Source organism: Ylistrum balloti, unplaced genomic scaffold (genome assembly GCF_031769215.1).
Source record: "Ylistrum balloti isolate Yb309-2 unplaced genomic scaffold, AGI_CSIRO_Ybal_v1 Utg369680, whole genome shotgun sequence".
NCBI lineage: Eukaryota > Metazoa > Mollusca > Bivalvia > Pectinida > Pectinidae > Ylistrum > Ylistrum balloti.
The window spans coordinates 1,246,423-1,268,333 of record NW_026781921.1 but is presented as its reverse complement, the minus strand read 5'-3'; the positions used below and the strand labels follow the sequence as shown (position 1 = coordinate 1,268,333).

Here is a 21,911-nt window from a genome sequence, read left to right as displayed (position 1 = left end):
AATAATTTCTACAAACCATAAAGTCTTGCAATTTTTCAAAATGTACATATTTCTGTTGCTATGGAGATTAACGTCTGTCACATCAAATTAAAATTAGTATTTAAAATTGTGTTCTGCTCATTATTTGCTAATTATCTTCATATCATTCTATCATATTTTGGTGAAAAAGGAATATTGCTGGATACAAAGTCTGCCTCAAAAGGGTAGAATTTTAGAGAATTTGCTCTATTTCCTCTATGGGGCCCTGCCACTTCCACGCCAGGAAGCCCAGACCCACTTTTTATACAAGACTAATTACGCTTCACCTAAAAAATGCTGTACACCAAATTTGGGCAAAATTCAAACATTCCTACAAAAGGAGTAGGTTTCAAAGGGTTTTCTTTTTTCTGACATTGGGCCCTGCCCCTCTTGCCAGAGGACAGGGACCTAGCATTTACACAAATCTGTCCCTCTTCCCCAAATGATGCCTCTGATCAAAATTTGTCAAAATCTGCTTGGTTGTTCATGACTAGTAGCAAATTGGAGGGAAAATTGAGGGACGGACAGACGAAGGACACCACAGTATGCCACAAACTAAACCATTATTAATCGTTATTGGGATACCTATTTTTCTAGTTAATGATAAATAACATTTATTACTATTAAGAAGAAGAATTTTGTTAAATATAGATGCCAACATTTGACCTACCAGTTTCCTTTGTTTTGATCTGCTTCATCTTTCTTTCTTTGGATCTGTTCCTTTGTTGGGCTGCCATACATGCAGGCAGCACTCCGTGCCCTCATCTGACGTACTGCTCTGTGGAAATGTTCCTGCTGGTTCGAGTTGATAGCTATGAACTTATTTTGGCATATTGACATCTTTTGCCTGAATAAGAAAACAGAACAATGTATATCCGAGTTGACAAAACAACATATCACAGTTTGCATAACTTAAATCATATAAGGCCTCAGCTAAATACCCTCATATAATTCTCTGTTTTAATTGAATTTTCAAAACAAAAACTAGTCAATATTGCCTAAAACAAGCTTGACATTGTGAACTGTGAAGTTTTAAGACAGGCATACTTATGTTATACTATTTGTAAATAAGTAAATCCTTTGGCAGTGTTATATCGCGCTGTTTTGTAAATATTATCTAAAGAATCAGTAAGTGTTCTAGCCAATGAAGTTAAATTTGTCTGAATGAACTAGTCTCTCTTGAATCGTATTTCTATTTCTTTAAAGTCTGAAGTTTGATGTGACCGTTATTTTAATCTTTAATAATTGTACTATTTAAGCTCTAAATAGCAAAATCATAAAATTAGCACATTTTAGTCTGTTCCGTCCATCAACTTAATATATTATAGGTAAGAACCTACTTACTTTATATTTCTAGTCTTTTTAAACAAAACAGAAAAAAAAAAAAAAAATCAAATTAAACAAGGTCTTATACAAGTTTGAGATAATGAGGTTCAATTGTATTTACCTGTCTACTGTGAACTTACCTGTCCATATTCTCCAGTGTGTCGTGTAAGGTAAGGGCTTTGTCCTCCTGAAGTTCTCGGAAAGTGTTGCTCCATTCACTGACTCGGTTTCCATATTTAATACTAGGACGGTTCGCATGGAACTGAAGCAACTGGGGTGAACTGTGTATCGTTGAACAAAAATATTGGTAGTGAGTCTCTCAGTTCTATTATAAATCATTAATGAGTTTTGTGATTTTAGTGTATGTAACAATCTAACAATTTAAACGTATTTCTACAATAGCTGTTTTATACATGAGGCATGAACTCATCCTTATATTTAATCAAGGATGTATGATGGTCAGATATATGAAGCTACAATTTCTGAAATTCAACTTTTTTTTCTGGTGATCATCATGAAAAGTTAAGTGACAGAAAGAAATTAAAAAAAATATGTTGCTGTCCTACAGGCGTTAAAAATATTCTTATTCCCTTGTTATGCTGTCCTTTATTATTCTTTCTTTTTTCAATGACAATAGCAAATTCCTTTTTTTATTCTTGTCATTAAAAAGCATTGAAATGATGCCACATAATAAGAAAAAATATTACGGTAATAACTGCATACTGACCAAAAAAAGCAAATTTTTAAAAATTGCTTAAATCCTTTATCTGACAAAGTTCTAAATTAAATTTTTATTTTTGGCAATAAGTACAACTATGCATTATAAAAGTATATGGAAACTCAAAAGTTCGAGATTTTACACTGGAATTCATTTTATATCAAACCTTAGTATCTCACACTCAGTGGGATCATGGGAGAACTTCGAGATAACCAAGTATTCAATTTAAGAGAGGTTGAATTTTTTGTGTATAGTTAGGCAGGGACCAATGAAATGCTTTGAATTTAACATAGTCTTCAAGTTATATGAGTTTGAGAGAATGAGGTTCGACTGAATGTTTTATCTTTGGCCAGACATGACTCTTATAATCCTTAAACAACTAGAAAAATGTGTTACTTGCATAAGCTTATACATACTGCAATATGGAAAAAAATATGTAGACAGGGTTCCCTTGACTACTGAGAACATCTTAAAATTTTTATTGGAAAGTCAGAAATAAGACAGTATTTCTACAAAAGGGTCACATTATTTAAGATGCTTTCTACAAATGTAGCCATCATCTGTCAGGTTAAATTAGTTTTAATTTTGGAAAGTAGTGAGCCAATTTATTTAATGAAGTTCTGGTAGTGAATCTAACTGGACACGGTAGTTGGACTGAAGTGCAAAAGAGAAATCAGCTGTTCAATCTAGATTAAGCTTTTGCAGCACTCACATGTAATTTAAATGTTTGGAAAGAAACCTTTTAATAAAAGTTTAAAGTAAAATGGCATGAATTCTACAGAACTGTACTGTATAATATCACAGTTTGGTATAGCATTATAACTGTACACACAGACCTACCTTTTTGGTCTCACATTCACCTCTGCACGATACGTCTGAGCAGACATTCTCTCTCTTGGCGTCTGGGAATTTCTAAAACTTTCTTTCTCTACACTCTTCTACAATAAGACAAAGCCACAATGTATACCATGGGTTGATAATATGTCTGGTGCTGGTATTACAGGAGTGATCAATATCTATTTTATTATATACTATTTACCAGGTACATGTATATGTCATTTGAACACTACATTAAATTTCAGTTTATTTCATATTGTATATAAATTTTTCATTACTTTTCCTTTAAATTATCATTACTTACTGAAAGCTCTGTAGATTTTAGTCTTGCAGATTTCCTACGTATTGTTGTTTCCATGTCAGACGATCTGCAAAGACAGAATTAAAGACATTTCATATTTTCCTTTCCACAAATTCGTTACAAAATTTAAATATTTTCTCCAACTGGTATTTCTGCGTAAAATGTACAATAAAGAAATAAGGATGTACCGGTATGTGACACCCAACATGGTCTATATACAGTAAATACTTTATACAAACAATGAATCATCGTTTATCAGCTGAGGTCAATTATATACTGTATGTTATTTAATATACCGTAATATTTTCACTCTAGGTTTTTTTTGTCCTAGTACCATGATACTCAAATTTGCAGAATATTCATTTCTCTCTCTGAAGATTATATTAAAGAGTTATGTAAATGTAATAAATGTTTGCCCTCATCGTAAATTCGCCCTCTCTGTTCATGACTGAACTGGGCAAAATTAAATGGGGGCAAATTTCCTGATATACAGCATTTGTTTTCCCCAAGATTATTATATCAAAAAGCAAAGGTTGATATTACAATCTAGAGGTTAATTAACATCCATGTTTTTGTTATCAAATAACAATTGGAATATTTACCGTAATTTAAATTAATATAATAATGTTAGTGTAACCTTGGTAAAATACTAGCCGCAATATACCACTCGGTTAGAGAGAATTTCTCTTTAGCTCAATTGGTTGAGTGTCAGGGGTCCTGGGTTCGATTCCTAGCGGAGGCATTGAGATAAATAATGACCTCTGTTAAATGCAATATGAAAACTCTGGTGTGGGTTTTACATAACAACACTGAATGTATTGTATTCTGAAAGGTTTAGAAATCCCTTTGGTAAACTGGAAGACTATGAGAGAGAAACAGAGAACTGTTTCTATAATGATCAGATTCACAACAAGCTTTAGCCCTCAGTTACACTGAGGTTTCTTTGATTTTCAGTATATTTATTGCCAGTATTGTGAAATCTACATAAGTTGGGAGTTGTATTGACATTCCATCAAATCTTACAAAGTTAAACAGCATGTCTGGTATCGTCTTTGAGAGAAATCTTAAAAGTCAAATAAAGAATAGAAAAAAAATTCTGTTATCTGGCAATAATGTCATTTTGGTACAATTTGAGTATGTTATTTTTCAGTTTATAAACTGTTACATTTGTAGATTATTTTTTGTATAATTTAAACAAAGATTTGGAAAAATTTTGATTGAATAAAGACTTGACCCTGTGATACAATGATTTAAATATCTAAATTTACTGGTAAGCAGTGTAAAGGTGATTCCTGATGATACGCAATACGATATAAATTGAAATGTCGTCCTTTTTGCCAAATTCAGTGTGAACAACTTCTATGTGATACAAACTTATTTGAGTCCTTCCGTCAACAATTATTTGTATAAAACCTACGCTTTCCTATGCTACCTACGCTATGCTTTCCAATTGGTGAACTTATAAGATTTAAAATGATATCAAATGTAAGCAAGAAATGTTTGTATATGTTCCTGCACTTCAAATAACAATTTCTGTGCTGTAAAATTATTAGGGACAGTTTCATTTACATTAAAATAACAGAGCACAGGTTTATGAAATATGATGGTCAAATCTAGGATGATATTTGGTTCATTGAGTCAATGTTGAAAACATCTGAAATGATGATTACAGCTGTAAGTCTATAGCGTTTTGTATACGACTGAAATTTAAGTTTCAATTTGATAGATGTTAATCTTTTTCCCTGACATCATGTACAATATGAATATATATAAAAAATCTGAAAAAGACTTATTTTATAAAATTGATTGTATGGGGAATTAGTCTAAACATACTTAGTACTTAAACTGTTAAGGCGTTTATAGATTAATAATTATCTAAATTTTGTCTTGCAATTATTTATTAGCACACACGATTAAGATGAATTTAATACCATCAGATTGTAAATAGATTTTGGAGTTAGGATGGTTCAGTGAATTATTTGTTTGATCTAAATTGAAGTAGCATAAAAAAAAATCATTTTTTTAAAATTGAAATTTGTATTGTTTAATAGTAAATTTGACCTACATATTAAAAATACTGCAGTAGTACTTAAACTGTTAAGGCAGTTTATAGATTAATAATTATCCAAATTTTGTTTTGCAATTATTTATTAGCACACACGATTAAGATGAATTCAATACCATCAGATTGTAAATAGATTTTGGAGTTCAGTAAATTATTTGTTTGATCTAAATATTGCAGTAAATACAATAAAAATGTAGAACTGATCAATGTCATATTTTTGACCTACATATTGAAATTTGAATTGTTTAACACAGTAAATTTGACCTACATATTGAAAATAGAATTGTTCAACATAATATGTTTTAACCTACATATTGGAGTCAGAATTGTTCAATGCAGTATGTTTGGCCTACATATTGAAAATAGAATTGTTCAACATAATATGTTTTAACCTACATATTGGAATCAGATTTGTTCAATGCAGTATGTTTGACCTACATATTGGAATCAGATTTGTTCAATGCAGTATGTTTGACCTACATATTGGAATCAGATTTGTTCAATGCAGTATGTTTGACCTACATATTGAAATCAGAATTGTTCAATGCAGTATGTTTGACCTACATATTGAAATCAGAATTGTTCAATGCAGTATGTTTGACCTAAATATTGAAAATAGAATTGTTCAACATAGTGTGTTTAACTTAAATATTGGAATTAGAACTGTTTACAGCAGTATGTTTGATATACTGGAGTTAGACGGTTTAACGTTTGAGTAATATTTTGGAGTTTGAACTGTATAACTTACATATTGTCACCCTTACTCAGTAGTTGTATTAATGTTTGTATTTATCAATGCTGGAAACATAGAAAAGTGAAAGTCATTTAAATAAAGGTATAGAAAAATATCCTTTCCAATATTCAAAATTGAATTAATTGAATTGGGTCAGTAAACAGGTAGAATATGTGTTTTTGATAGTTTGATTTTGTCATCAAAATACACATTATGTACTAAGATTATCAGAGAACAATTAGCTATGAAATGACTTTAAAACAGAGAAAAAAAACCAAGGAAAACGAAAATGAAATCCTAAACACAAGAACAATTTTTTTTTAAAAAGAACAACAAAAGTCACTTTACCGTTTTTCTTTCTTGCGTTGTCCAGAATTTGCGTTTTGTATGTCGTCCACACGTCCCTGATAACCATCAGTCTCATCTTCCTTATGTCCTGTGTTAGCATTGTGGTTCTCTCCAAACCTAAATAGGCCTGAAACAGCACAGTTTTGATTGGTCATCATTGTAGCAACAAAAAATTCTAAAAAAAGATTTCACTTCAAATAACTTTAACAACTTGCATGAATACATCTATCTTAAATAAATACAAATATTTTGTTTATTGATACACATATCATAAATCTTATTTTTTAACCATGTAAGAAATTGATGTATACTAGTAGATAAATAAACAAATATGAGTTATGAAAAAAATACACTGAGACATTTGAGTATATTTTTGATTATCTTACTTTTATGGGGGTGGTCATCGTCTTCCTCAAAGTCTGCACGTGAAGTCGGGACAGAGGACTCATCGTGGTTGGGATCTTGTGAGGCACCTAGTCGGAGAGATCCCATGGCTGTAGTTGGAGTTGTCAGTCCAGCAGGATGGGACAAAACAGAGTTTTTAGATGTCAGCCAACCTCGCTTGGTCCCCATTCTTCCGGGAGCATTGCGTCGCTGACTTTTACTTATCTGTTAATTAAAGAGTAAGCATTTTTTTGTGAATGTGATTTAAATGTTTCTGTTTAATTAGTTACATATCAATAAAAATTAATATCAATAGAACAATTTAAGAGATACTTATAAATGTAAGAACAGTTCTACATTATGGATTTTCCGGGATATTTCTATTTTCTTTCATTCATGGCTTGAGAGGGACATTCTGGTGAACAATCAACATTAAGCTTTTATTCATATGGCAAAGAAGATGACTCAAATCACATTTGGAACAGACTTAAAGCACACGCATACTCACAATGAACCTGGCACAAAAATGTAATATTACACCATACGTTGTGAAATCTATATGGTTTTATTATTAAGTAGATAAACCTTGCTGTAAGATAAAGGCAGTTCCTTTTCACATGCTTAAAGAGCACTGAATTTTGCAAATGACTTTGTGGATTCCATATTACACCAAAAAGAACAATACTAAAAATCCATTTCATAATTTCTTCGATAAGACACCTGAAATAGGGAAAAAACTTTCTAGTAGTAAGTGTTATGAAACATATGATAAGAAAATCTTCAGTACTTACCTCATCAACGTTCTAATATGTCTATACTGTAATTGTCATGTCAAACTACTCTCAAAGTTAACAAGTTTATTTTAAAAACTTTGCAATAAACTATTATATATGTTTTACCAGAATATCGTGATTGGCTGTGATTGACTGCAAAACAACCATTAATCAAACGACATCACATATTTTGACATGTGAAAATAGTAGATATACACAAGAACGACTGGTTAGAACGTGTGCTCCAAACAAGTGACACAAAAAAATCTTTCATAATCATTCCTGTCCTTATTATATAGGTTCAAATCATAAAATTGCTTTATTCTCCTTTCTACTGTTTAATGGGTCTCTGTGTAAATCAATCTCTCATTCATATTTTGCCCTAGTTTTATTGAATTTGAGTTTAATTATATTGAAATGTTGGTATTTTCCCTTTTTTTTTTTAAGTTTTGGAAATAGATAGCCATATCTATATTTCCACATTCAATGAAATTAGTCCCAATGCAATCTTCCATAAGCTTAGCATACAACACTCCACTAACTTAATAATTTCCCAAAATATCTAACCACTGATGTCCTCTTGTAGGTGAACACCACCAAAAAGTCAGATAGAAAAAGACAGAACAGACAGCAGTCTTTTTTATTTCTTTTCAATGGCACAGAGCCTCTTACAATCAAAGGAGTGGAAAGCTGCTGGGAAATTCAGCATAAAAATGTATAAAAAGACATAAGTAAATATATTCATGTAAAGTACATGAAGACATGTGTAAAGTACTTGAAGACATGTGTGAAGTACTTGAAGACATGTGTAAAGTACTTGAAGACATGTGTAAAGTACTTGAAGACATAAAGTACTTGAAGACATGTGTAAAGTACTTGAAGACGTGTAAAGTACTTGAAGACATGTAAAGTACTTGAAGACGTATCAAGTACATGAAGACATGTAAAGTACTTGAAGACATGTTAAGTACTTGAAGACATGTAAAGTACTTGAAGACGTATCAAGAATATGAAGACATGTAAAGTACATGAAGACATGCAAAGTACTTGAAGACATGTAAAGTACTTGAAGACATGTTAAGTACTTGAAGACATGTAAAGTACTTGAAGATGTATCAAGTACATGAAGACATGTAAAGTACATGAAGACATGCAAAGTACTTGAAGACATGTAAAGTACTTGAAGACATGTTAAGTACTTGAAGACATGCGAAGTACTTGAAGACATGTAAAGGCCTTTTTGTATCTTGGGAAAGAACATTCAAAGTACAAGAAGATATCTGTAGGACTTATATTGTACTTTTAAGGGAAAGAACATCCATGCAAAGTATAAGTTTAAGAAGACATGTATGAGACTTAAGTAAGGTTAAGTAAGAACTATCATGTTCTGAAAAGTAGACTTTTGCTCACATTTCCTTTACTACTACATATAAACTCCATGGTAACAAACAATAATGATAACATGACACACAACCAGATGAACAATCACACAATATCTAAATAAATCTAACGGGTCGATACATTACTAGTATTACTCAATACTGAAACAGTTGATATAAAACAGAATTATTTTGACGTTTGGATATTATCAACCTACTGAGCTTATAAAATAAAGTTCACATGACATAGACTATCATGTAGTCAAATGTCAAAAGATGAAGTACTTTTTTAACATCATGCACATGCATTTAAGTTTTGACAAACTGTAAAGCACCACCAAAAAACCTATATAAAAGACACTGTATGATGAATTACATTCATGTAACCTTCTTTAATATTATCCATTTACAAAGGATCATTACATATTTAGAATTAAGAATGTTTCCTTGGTATCAGATTCATTTTACTAATGACCACTGCAGAATGTTTGACCACTGATAAACACCAGTACTAACACTTAAGTGTGTAGAGTTTGATAATAATATCAGACAACACTAGTAACATTGGAGAGTCCTGAATTTGACCAGTGACACGGGACACTGCAGTGTTCAGAATTTTTACCACTGTCACGAGACACCACTACTTACACTGGAGTGTTCGGAATTTTTACCACTGTCACGAGACACCACTACTTACACTGGAGTGTTCGGAGACACTACACGCTGACCAGCTAAGTTCCGGCTAGTAATATTCCAGTTTCAGATACACCCAAAGCAGATTTTTGTTTTTGATTGAGAAACAATGCACTCTAATACAATACAATATCAATTAATTCCTGAAAACTTGACTACAGTGTAATACTTCATGCAGTAGATAAATATTATGTATTCTAACTTTGATTACTATATACGTGTATTGAGGCACTGAAAAGGATAACTTGAATAACTGAACAAGTGCCATTCTGTCTGAGGCAGACATTCATTATCTGATCAAGTTTATAATTCAGAGTCATGGCTGTCTAGCTTTTTAAAATCATAACAGTGCTTTACATCCTTGTGTTCTGCTGACCAAACTTTGGGTAGTTCTGGACAGGTGCAAATCTGACAGGTGAGATATACAATCATACCATGATATTTACGATTACTCACAAACAATAAAGAGGACATTAATCCCATCTGTAAAGTAAGCAAAATAAGGAAGCATGATACACACATGTATAGCATTTAACTGAATCAGATAAATGTATGGTAACAGTGTTATGTAGGAACGATGTAACAACAGTGTTAGCCAGTTTTGAGATAAATAAACAAACAAACAATGTATAAGCGATGCAAAAAGTGATGCAATGCCATTGCAGTGTTCAATAATAAAAACAAAATGATAAACTGGGGTGGGAAATGGGGTGGGAAATGGGGGGATTTCAAAACTTTAATCATGTGGTTTGAAATTATGATTTATATATATCAGCCCAAATGAAAATATTTGTTTTAGTATAAAACATATATATATATATATACATTTGTATATGTATGCAAAACATTTACATGCAATTTAAACAAATGGAAATGCTTTAATAATTCTTATCAAAACGTCTCTGAAAACACAGAACTCATGCAAAATATTTTGTTTCTGAAGTAAAATAATAATAAAAAAAAACCGTGAAAGATAACACACTTTATAAATGTAAAATATCAACTTCAACAATTACAGTAAAATCTAACCTAACATCTCAACAATGGTTTGATCATATATTTACTGTCACAGTTAACAGTATAGGGTTCCTTAATTACAAGTTTGCTACAACCTTTTAGCTATTTAATTCATTGTTAAAGTATGAGAGAATTTGTAAGATAGATTTAGTTTTAAAATCAATTTTTTTTCCAATAGAATTCCACTAGTGCATGTTTTTAAAATCGCTTATAGCGTTGATTAGCTTTTTTTTAACTAGAGGTACTTATTTCTTTTCGCGAAGTATTCACCCTTACAGCCTACACTAAAATGATAGCCCTAAATAAAGACACTTTCCCTTCTACATTATCACATGTTGAAATGGTTGCTAGAATTTGCTGTCATGATATAAAAGATGAAGTTTTTAGAACAACAATTAAACAAACATTTTTATTTTCAGAATTTTCAAGTCCAAGCCTTCTAAATCTTTCTACAGCACTGAACATTTGGAGTTGTACCATCTGGCGCCCCCAAATTCCACGTCTTCTCCTTATCTGTAAAATTGGTTTCAAAATGCTTGATCTATTCAATATAAGCCTTAAATATGCTATACAGTGCTGGTAAAACCTAAAACAAATTGCACAGAAGTATTTTTAATTGTGTTATCACTTTGGTACAACATCTTGGAATCTGAGATTTTTTTTTCTTTTTTGTTGGAATATACATTGTATACAAATGTATATATGTTTTGCATGTCTGTGATCTAGCATTGGAACTGTTTTGTAAATAGAAATCTTATAATGGGTTATAAAAATAAAAAAAAATGCTTTTTCATGATTAAAGCAGTAATACTTTTAATCAACAATAACATTCAGCAATCACCATAACTGGGATTAACAAGAATCTACCAAACATCTTCTTTAGAGGAGGGTTAATGAATTTGAGTATATTTCTAATAGTACTTTACTAAAAGTTTATCATCAGCTAAAAGTTCAACCATGTTATAATGAAGGAGATTATGATGGAGATTGATTCTGAAAAAAATAAAGCTTTAGCAAGTATTAAGCCATGCAAACCTCTAGCATTAGTGATACAGGTTACGCTACCTGCTGTATATTTCTAATTTGTGTTATAGGTTCAGCAGCACAAAGGGAGATAATCATATTTCTGTAAGTGCTAAAATCTTACCTTTGCACCAGGGTTTGTTAAAAAGTCTTTCCATCTACCATCAAATTCTTTCTCCCTTGATTTTTGTTCTTGGCTTCTTAACCCACCGATATCACTGCAACAAACAATAGACTGACATGTAAATCATTCTTACTATTGTACAGAGAAGATCAAGAATTATTCCATGATTTTCTTCTGTAAGTTAAACTTATACTAGGTTGTGTTGATATTCATTGCCTTGAAACAATCTGAGTTTCCAGGTAAACATGATGGGAGGGAGGTTGTATATATTCACTTGAGTTTCCAACTAGACATAATGGGAGGGAGGTTGTGTATACTCACTTTAGTTTACAGCTAGTCACAATGTGAGGGAGGTTGTGTATACTCACTTGAGTTTACAGCTAGACATAATGGGAGGGAGGTTGTGTATACTCACTTGAGTTTCCAACTAGACATAATGGGAGGGAGGTTGTGTATACTCACTTGAGTTTACAGCCAGACATAATGGGAGGGAGGTTGTGTATACTCACTTGAGTTTACAGCTAGACATAATGGGAAGGAGGTTGTGTATACTCACTTGAGTTTCAACTTAGACACAATGGGAGGGAGGTTGTGTATACTCACTTGAGTATCAACTTAGACATAATGGGAGGGAGGTTGTGTATACTCACTTGAGTTTCAACTTAGACATAATGGGAGAGAGGTTGTGTATACTCACTTGAGCTTACAGCTAGACATGATGGGAGGGAGGTTGTGTATACTCACTTGAGTTTCAACTTAGACACAACGGGAGGGAGGTTGTGTATACTCACTTGAGTATCAACCTAGACATAATGGGAGGGAGGTTGTGTATTCTCATTTGAGTATTAACCTAGACATAATGGGAGGGAGGTTGTGTATACTCACTTGAGTTTACAGCTAGACATAATGGGAGGGAGGTTGTGTATACTCACTTGAGTTTCAACCTAGACATAATGGGAGGGAGGTTGTGTATACTCACTTGAGTATCAACCTAGACATAATGGGAGGGAGGTTGTGTATACTCACTTGAGTTTCCAGCTGGACATAATTGGAGGCAGATTTTGTGGAGAATCTTGCTTCATTGCGTCCAGGATCCAGTTTAAAGTGCATAGTTGTCTGAACAGCGAATCCCTGAAAGTATAAGTAACCATACATTGATATGTAAATCTAACATTTACTCCTGTTGTTACATCTCCAAATATGAGGATTTACAGATGAATCATATGTATATGGACAGTTTATTTGTCATAAATATAACTTTTATTGTAACTACATCTTTGTTTTTATGTTTTTTCTGGATATTCCTAAGTTTGTTTTATTCAATAGGCCAAGTCTTTCAGGTTATACTAAAGGTTTATGCAGAAGGATGTGTTAATAGGTTGAATAAAAGACTGAATAACAACCTTTACAGTAGAGTAAAAGACTGAGTAACAACCTTTACAGTAAGAGGGTGAATAAAAGATTGAATAACAACCTTGATAGTAGGGTGAATAAAAGACTGAATAACAACCTTGATAGTAGGGTGAATAAAAGACTTAATAACAACCTTTACAGTAATAGGGTAAACAAAAGACTGAATAACAACCTTTACAGTAATAGGGTGAATAAAAGACTGAGTAACAACATTTACTGTAATAGGGTGAATAAAAGACTGAATAACAATCTTTACAGTAATAGGGTGAATAAAAGACTGAATAACAACCTTTACAGTAATAGGGTGAATAAAAGACTGAATAACAACCTTTACAGTAATAGGGTGAACAAAAGATTAAATAACAACCTTTATAGAAATAGGGTGAATAAAAGACTGAATAACAACCTTAACAGTAATAGGGTGAATAAAAGACTGAATAACAACCTTTACAGTAGGGTGAATAAAAGACCAAATTCCTTCCAAAATATTTTTTAATCTAAAACGTTTTTGCAGATAACTTTTAAAAATTCATTTGATGCAAAAAAAGTTGACACAATGAAGAGATCGCTGTGTTGTGCGTACATACTTAGAAACCTGATCTCGTGCCTCACTGATGTTGGTGTGATGGGGTGTGTAAGGACGAGGCATTTTTACTTTCTTCTTCCTTGTGCTCTCAGGCCTTGATGTGGTCATGATGGACTTACTGGTGGGGATTTCTGACTCTTCATCATCCTGTGTAATCCTACAACAATTGTAAGTGAAAAGTTCAAAATTCTATGTCAGAGACATTACAATACAGAACAAATGTATTGTAAAACAATTTCATTTCTTCTCAATAGGGAATATAACATGATTAAAACAATGAGAGGCCAACCTAAGGTCAAAAAGGTCAAAAGGTCAAAAGACGATACCTATAACTTAGTAAGTACAACCTCAAAAATTTTAAAAAGTTGTACATTCAGTGGATGCATGACTTTTGTAATCAATTTTTTCTGTGGAGCAGAGTGCGGCATATTGTCTAAGCACCGTGATATTTTGTCATTTACAGTAGGTTAATTTGGACCTGGCTATAGAAACTGGTCCCTGTTATGTACCTAGGTATGTATCCCTCAAAGTTATTAAATAAACAGATTACTAAATTCCTGATACTTTAACTTATTACCTCAAATTTTATCAATGACAGGCTATAGTCTATAATGCTATAATGATCAGGAAAAAATTTCAGACTGAAGGAAAGTCTAACTTTTTAAAGTTTTCTGACACTGTACTATCAATATGTATTTATTATATTTTCTGCTAAGGATACTTTAAATCGTCTCACATCCAGGAAAGATATAATGTGTTTTCATTAAAATAGAGGCAGTAATAGATATTACACATCACACAACTTACCCTAAAATAACACCGATACATTATTTAAGACTAAACATTCGTACCACACAGATGACTTTCTTGTTTTTTAGGTAGATTTTATATTTCTTCATGTTTACAACTATAATGACAGAAATTAAAAATAAAATACATCGTTCAAAATAACAAGGAAACAATGATCAAGGTTAATTTTTATATTGTTAGTATGCCGAGTGACTAGTACAAACCGTGATAACAACTGAACGAGCCCTTTTTCTTGTTCTGCAGTCTCTTCATCAGAAATGTTACCTCTCCCAAAATCGTCGTCATCATCACTGTCTTGCCTTCTGAACTCGGCCATATATCTTTAGAGAAATATATTTACACACGAAACATGTTAGCATTAACTACATGTACGCTATAATTAGCACCTGTTGTTTAATAGTGAGGAACTTTTCAATGACTGATCAAAACTTTGATAAAATTAGAGTCTAGAAAACAACATTAGTCCTTAAATTCTTTTTCAATAGGACAGCATTGTGGGAGTTCAATTAATTTTTTTTGCCAAAGAAATTCCTTCATTTTAGAATAATATTTTACATGTATGTAATTCTTAACAAGTATCCCCTAAAAAAAAATCAACTAAATTCAAAAGATGTGTATCTGAATTCTTTAAAAAAAAGATTTAAATAAACATACAAAAGTTCCTTTAATTAAAAAATGAATTTATCAGGGAAAAAAAATGATAGAAAATGAAAAAAAAACTTATAGTTTTATTGAAATTTATTTCAGTGATCTGTCATTGAATTATTGAAGTTCCACATGTGGAGTGATGTATAGTTACACACACAAGGTTCAAACATGAACAACAATACATACAGCACTGAACACCATGCAGTTAAACTGATACTAATCAATAACTAGCAGTTCATAAACCATATTATAGTTTTACTTTCTCCGAATGTTTTACCTGTAGGGGTGGGCTTATCAATGAACAGTAAATACTGATACCCATTTATACTAGACTACACGTTGAAATCTGTGTCAATGTTTAGATGTTTAACTTTGATCAAAATGATCATCACTGATATTGATTTCATCAGCAATAATATATATATCTGTATCATCTGAATCTGTGTAACCCTGGAAAAACTAGCCACAATATACAACTCGGCTAGAGAGAACTTCTCTTTAGCTCGATCGGTTGAGCATCAGAGAAGTAAAATTCACAAGGGGGATCAAAATACTATGGGGGGGGGGTCCTTTTCTTATGGGGAAAAAGCAATTCTCAGGTCCTTTTCTGATGAGGGAAAAGTGATCCGGATCCTTTTCTGATGGGGGATACAAATATGATATGACACCGGAGGTCCTGAGTTCAAATCCTAATGGAGGCATTGACATAAATAGCCTCTGTTACATAATCCAGTTTTCTTTACTCAAAAGATGCAGTTTTTAAATTTAGAAATGAATCCTTATTTTCTACATGTAATTTAATATCTTTTGTAATGATTAAAAGAGTAGTTATTCCTCGATCAGAAACAAAAAAAATGTTTCTGAATTAATAAAATTTTTAAGTTAGGATGTATTTATATATATTTCTATACTGTAGTAACTGTTAAAATGTGTCTAATTTAATTATTTAAGTAGTTGCAAACTTTTTCATTTAATTCTGCAACATTTTCTTTAAACTGAAATTAAACTAGACTTCAAATAGTTAAATTTACATTAACACAAAGAGGTATTTATATAGGAAATCAATAGCTAAGACACTGTATACACAACAAATATTACTAGTCTCCATTTTCTCACTAACCTAACTACAATCAATAATAGGGTCATGTTCCAATACACAGTAGATGTCAGTCAAGTGAAGGTTCACAGATACAATAAGCCTGGGGCAAACATTTAAACTTTAGTTATAATCCAATAACATACAGGAACAATAAGTAGCAGAACTCCAGTCTACATGTATGCAATGTACCGTCTAAAATCCAATAATAATGGATTACTGCTTGTGTTCAAGTACTCAAAATTGATTGAAACAATCTCACATTTTCTTGACAGATACAGTGAGGTCATTTGAAAGTGAAAATTTTCATATCAAAGTTTTGATTTTTTTTTTGTTATATATCTTTAAGCCTTTGTGGCATATCCATCCAACGTTTCTTTAGATCGGGAAATTAAAAAAAAAAATTTTGTAAAAAAAGTCTTAATTTTTATAATGACAATGACTCAATGCTATCAAAGTTGTAGTCCTTGAAAGCACTCTTTCCCATAATCTAAACTTTTTCAGTTACTGGTGATTAAAAAAAAAAAAACCCAAAAATTCCATTAAAATTTCTGCTGATTTTAAGAATCTTAAATGAATATTAAATGAAAGATTTTTCTCCAAAAAAAGATATTTACTAAATAAAAACAAACACATCACATGAAATTATCCTAAATTTGAGATATAAATGTTATAGTACTGATATTGTGTTATGTTACTACATGCTGTGAGAGTGGGACAATAATTACTGTGCACAACATAAGGTCATCCCAATGTGTGGTAAAGGCTGTCAGTATATTACAAGGTAATAACATTCTGTGATACGATAAAGAGACAAAACTACATGACACACCAGACAAACATTTAGCTTTCCTAAATGATTAATATTCTCTTTTAAGATTTTACAAAAAAAATTAAGATGCTAAATCTAGAATAACAACGTTCTGAACTAACAAGTTATTATGGTAAATCCTAGATCTACTTTTTTCTATACCACTGAACACAACACAACACCATGGTTACCTGCTGAGGTCCTCTTCAGCAAGAAGGCCTTCATCAGAGCTTTCCTCATCACTAGATGTGTCTGTTTTCGGAGGCTGCCACTCATTTCTCATGGCTTCAGCTTTTCTTTTGTTTTGTTTTTCTTCTTCTTCTTGCTGTTTAAAATTTCATCATCATGAATACAAATTATGTCACAACTTCATATGTACAATGGGTAGACTGTTGGTTTTAAACATTAGGACATCACTAACCAATATTAAAAAAAAAAAAAATCATACATTTTTTTTCAGTTATTCCTTTTTTCCATTATGCTGTAAGAAATGGGTTAATATGATCTCATTTTTTAAAGAAATTTATTTGATCAAAATCATAAACTGACAGTGATTGTTTTGAACTGTACTAAAAGATGATAATCATAATGCAGTTATTAGCTTTGAAACTTGTTATCTTATGATTATCATCGACCAAAAGTTCACAGAAAAATAGATTAAAACTTACCTTTGCTTCTCGTTCTTTCTTTATCAAGTCAAACAGGCCATGTCCAAGTCTTACGTTACGAATCAGATTCCTGTTACAAAGTTCATCATCATCATCATCATCATCATCATCATCATCATCATCATCATCATCATCATCATCATCATCATCATCATCATCATATCATCATCATCATCATCATCATCATCATCATCATCATCTGTTATTTAATTTCATTTTCAGGTGTTATGTAATGAAGTTGGAATATTATTCACAAGCAACAACAAAGAAAGCATAATTATATAAATTTTATATAATAAAGGAAGAAATTTAGTTGTACAATGTTTGTGTGTCAGTCCATGACCTCGGTAAGTTAACACCATTGCTATACCTGCTGTGAGATACTTCTTGTTTCAGTGTGTTTAGATCCTTCCTGGATCTACGCAGAACAAACTTGGCAGCTGAGACCTTCAACAACAAAATGGATTTTAAATTGTAGCAGGCCGATAAAAAAAACCCAAGAAAATACCTTCACGTCAAATAATCATGATTAAAACTCAAATTTAATAAAATTAGGACAAAATCTGAAAAGGAGATTGATTTACACGGAGACCCATGAAAATTACAAGGAGAATAAGACCAAATGTTTCTGTTGCTTCATCAATGACTGTGATCTGCCATGTAAACCTTGGTCGATCATGTCAACAATTGTTGTGTATGTGATGACAATCTTTTATTTATTGTAGACTGATTCTCAAACTTGAATTATAACAATTGCAGTTATTATCACTTCATATAGTTTCCTCTGTAGTTCTGTATTTTCCTTTGTCTAACAAGTTCCCTCTTATCCAATACCTTTGATTGACTTTTAACCCTTGACCTTAGCTGAGGAAGTATAATACAGAGTATATAGAGTCAGTGATATATGCACGTCACCAGATTACTGAAGTTCATTTGTAAGACGAGATTTGTAAGACGAGAGACGGCAAACCTGTAAACCAACCATTCAGTCAGTGATATTCAGCATTCACAATATCACTGTGCTCTGAAATTAGTATCGTCACAGTTTAAAAGCAATCACAAATTATCATGTGTATTGTATTTCATGTAAACTGTCTCACCCCTTTTCCTTTCTGGTTCGCAGCATCTGTTGCAGGTTCTCCATCCTCTTCATCAGAACTACTGCTTGTCTCCATGTCTTTAGACTGAAATAAAAAAAAGACTGATTGAAAATAGAATTCTAAAGAAATATGCATTGTTTTGGCCTTTTTAGGGCTCCCACATCCATAAAATCTTAAAACCTATAATCTTTATAAACTTTAAAATCACTCCATGTATTTCTAATTGAGAATACTTCCCTGATATCATGTTAATGACATCTATCTTCGGTAAAGTCTGTCAAAGTTTTATATAGTTTTTCTCTTAAAAAATTATTAAATAACTGATTCGCAAACAAACAAAGTGAGAATGTGTATAGACTCTAACCTACTACATCTTTAGGAGAAATATAATGTCTGGTTACCATTAAATGCTCTAAGGCTGTGAGTGAAAAACAAAAGTATTCATATTTGCCAAATCTATAGGTTTACTAGGTTAACAATATAATAGCAGAAAGAATCATGACATGTAGTATGGTCTCATGGAAATATTCTTCATCTAAAACCAGGAACTCTGAGAGTCTGATTGTTTTGGAAATTGGATGCATTTGGGGGCCATAGTCAGTCCTTTTTTTCACAAGAGCTGACTTTGACTTTTTTCCTAGAGATAATATTGAAAGTAATTTCAATAATAAGTCATTTGACTAACTTTTGGATGGGATGATAACAAGACCTCCATTATTATTAATTTTTTTGTATGGAAACTAAATTCCTTTTCTGTAGTACTGCAAATTTAAATACCATGATATTTGACTTTCAAACTTGATCAGCAATACCAAACAGATGCTTTCTGAAAGGGAGCATCATTGTAAGAACCATGATGGGAGATTCAGTAAGGTTATGACAAGAAAAACGTTGTCTATAACAACAGCAGTGACCTTGACATCAGACCTTCATAATTAAAAAAGCAATCTGATTGAAACATATTTTGTATAAAGCATATATAATAATGAGAACTGAAGTTGGAATAGGGCTGTTGAGGGAACTTATACCACACAAAATACTAAATTTTCTATCGCAATGATATTGACCTTTGACCTTCCGAACTTTCAGTAAGAAAGCATCTAAAGGATATGAAGTTACCAGCACATTGTAAGGATAATCAATGAAGGACAAAACTTTGATCTCAGCTATGTTCTTTCTTTTCAGAGGTGACACAGAAAACCTACATGTTTCTATCGAACCTTAAGTACCCCATTGTTTAGCTATGACCGTGACATAGGTTACAGAGTTGATAAATTGATCAATGATTTATCAAGATTAAATTGGCAACTAATTTGTGTCTGAAGTCTGATAGATGGATAAATCTATCAAAATAAATCTCAACAAAGGACAGTTTTTATCTTGAGTGTGAAGGTATGAGTACACTTAACAAATACTAATATGTTTATTTTCCATCCAATTACATCTGTTTCTGGTGTAGATTGGCTATGTGCCTGCATACAGCTGGCTTTAAATATACTTTAGAAAGTTCACAATCAAGTTGGTATGTTGTATGTCACAAAGTGTCAAAGATTGTTCACAGTGAGCACCTCTCCTGGGGGCTACAGTCTTCATTGCCAAAATTTCTAAATTTCCATACCAATGTGATAAGCAAAGTTCTTGTGAAATTGAGTTTATTTTTGTAAATTGAATTCAATAGCTCATGTCACTTACTAATTCAGCCACAGAATATGAAAGTATTTAAAATAAAAATTATTATGCAATATCTGAAATCTGATCTCCATGAGGAAAACAAGTCATTTCAAATTCTAAAAATATAATTAAAAGATCATTGATATGTCATAGAAAGCTTCAATATTATATGTACATATAAAAAGCTAAAAATCGTGATTTAGTAAAATAGATATACATTATAAGCTTATCAAATACCTTTAATAAAAATCTTTACAAAATTTTGATCTAGTTACAAGTCAATAGTAATACGACAAAAATTTTGTTTCACGATGGAGTATAAAACTGGTTTCATTTTAGGTATGATTTACTAGTAATTGTATTTAATTTGAACAAATGTTTACACCTAACCGTTATTCAGAATTTTATCAGATATAATGTATTTTTCAAACTTGTCCATGGCTCTAATTTTCAGTTCAGTACAGAGATATGTCTGAATGAGCTATCTGATATCACTGAAACATGGTCATCAAGGAATTGTACTAAAGACACACAAGGGAACAGCTCGTTTCTATATAGAATTTTTAATCAGATACATTCAGCTGTTTTCATCACTTTGTGGATTTAGTTGTCAGTGATGTTAAGGGCCAAGTATTGTAACCTGTATAGGAGAGAGATGCTTGAGGAAAATCAAAATTTGTCAAAAAAAAAAAATGTCAAATTCTAGAATGGAAGGTGCACAAACCAATATTTGACAAAATTTTATAATATTCAAATATTAGATGGCTTCAACAGACTCATATACAGTTTGCAGTTCAAACTTTCTGTAAATCGATGGCTAGATTTTAATCAAAGTACTGAAAACGCTGATAGGAAATTGTTAATCATCAGCTTATATATAATAGGGCAGCTTATATAGATTTTCTTGAAGTTTAAAGCACCTCAAATTTTGATCATCATGATCAACATCATATCATATACATTACCGGATTTGGTAGGATACTTTCATGGAAGAAAAAATTGTACATCTATATTTTTGGTTATGCACTTGGTAGAAGCACAACCTGTTATTTTTCCCATAGGAATCTATAACTTAGACACCATCCAGGAAGCGCTTCTGTGTCACTGTATTGCGTGCTTCTTTGTCTACAATGAGTCCATGAGGACATCACAAAGTACATGTGTAGCAGAGGTCATTATTTATTTCAATGCCTCCGCTAGGAATCGAACCCGAGACCACTGGCTTACTAGTCTGACGCGCAACCAATCAAGCTAAAGAGAAGTTCTCTCTAGCTGAGTGGTATATTGCGGCTAGTATTTTACCAGGGTTACACATGTACATCAGAATTCTAATACATCACAGACAGGACAAGAAATCTTTGCCATATCT

The 21,911-nt window shown here is 31.9% G+C and overlaps 1 protein-coding gene across 1 annotated transcript in view; it reads right to left on the bottom strand.

Moving 5' to 3' along the window:
* LOC132564773 (coiled-coil domain-containing protein 60-like) overlaps positions 1-21,911 on the bottom strand; it is a 32,711-nt gene that overhangs the window by 7,582 nt on the left and 3,218 nt on the right. The window contains exons 2-16 of the mRNA XM_060229404.1: positions 18,872-18,955; positions 18,142-18,218; positions 17,772-17,841; positions 17,295-17,428; positions 14,752-14,868; positions 13,740-13,895; positions 12,766-12,870; positions 11,740-11,833; positions 10,998-11,105; positions 6,733-6,955; positions 6,347-6,473; positions 3,204-3,267; positions 2,903-3,000; positions 1,485-1,625; positions 689-865 (exon numbers count right to left, since the gene is read on the bottom strand). Coding sequence (XP_060085387.1) covers positions 689-865; positions 1,485-1,625; positions 2,903-3,000; positions 3,204-3,267; positions 6,347-6,473; positions 6,733-6,955; positions 10,998-11,105; positions 11,740-11,833; positions 12,766-12,870; positions 13,740-13,895; positions 14,752-14,868; positions 17,295-17,428; positions 17,772-17,841; positions 18,142-18,218; positions 18,872-18,955 — 1,775 coding nt within the window. The remainder of the gene's footprint in view (positions 1-688; positions 866-1,484; positions 1,626-2,902; positions 3,001-3,203; positions 3,268-6,346; positions 6,474-6,732; positions 6,956-10,997; positions 11,106-11,739; positions 11,834-12,765; positions 12,871-13,739; positions 13,896-14,751; positions 14,869-17,294; positions 17,429-17,771; positions 17,842-18,141; positions 18,219-18,871; positions 18,956-21,911) is intronic.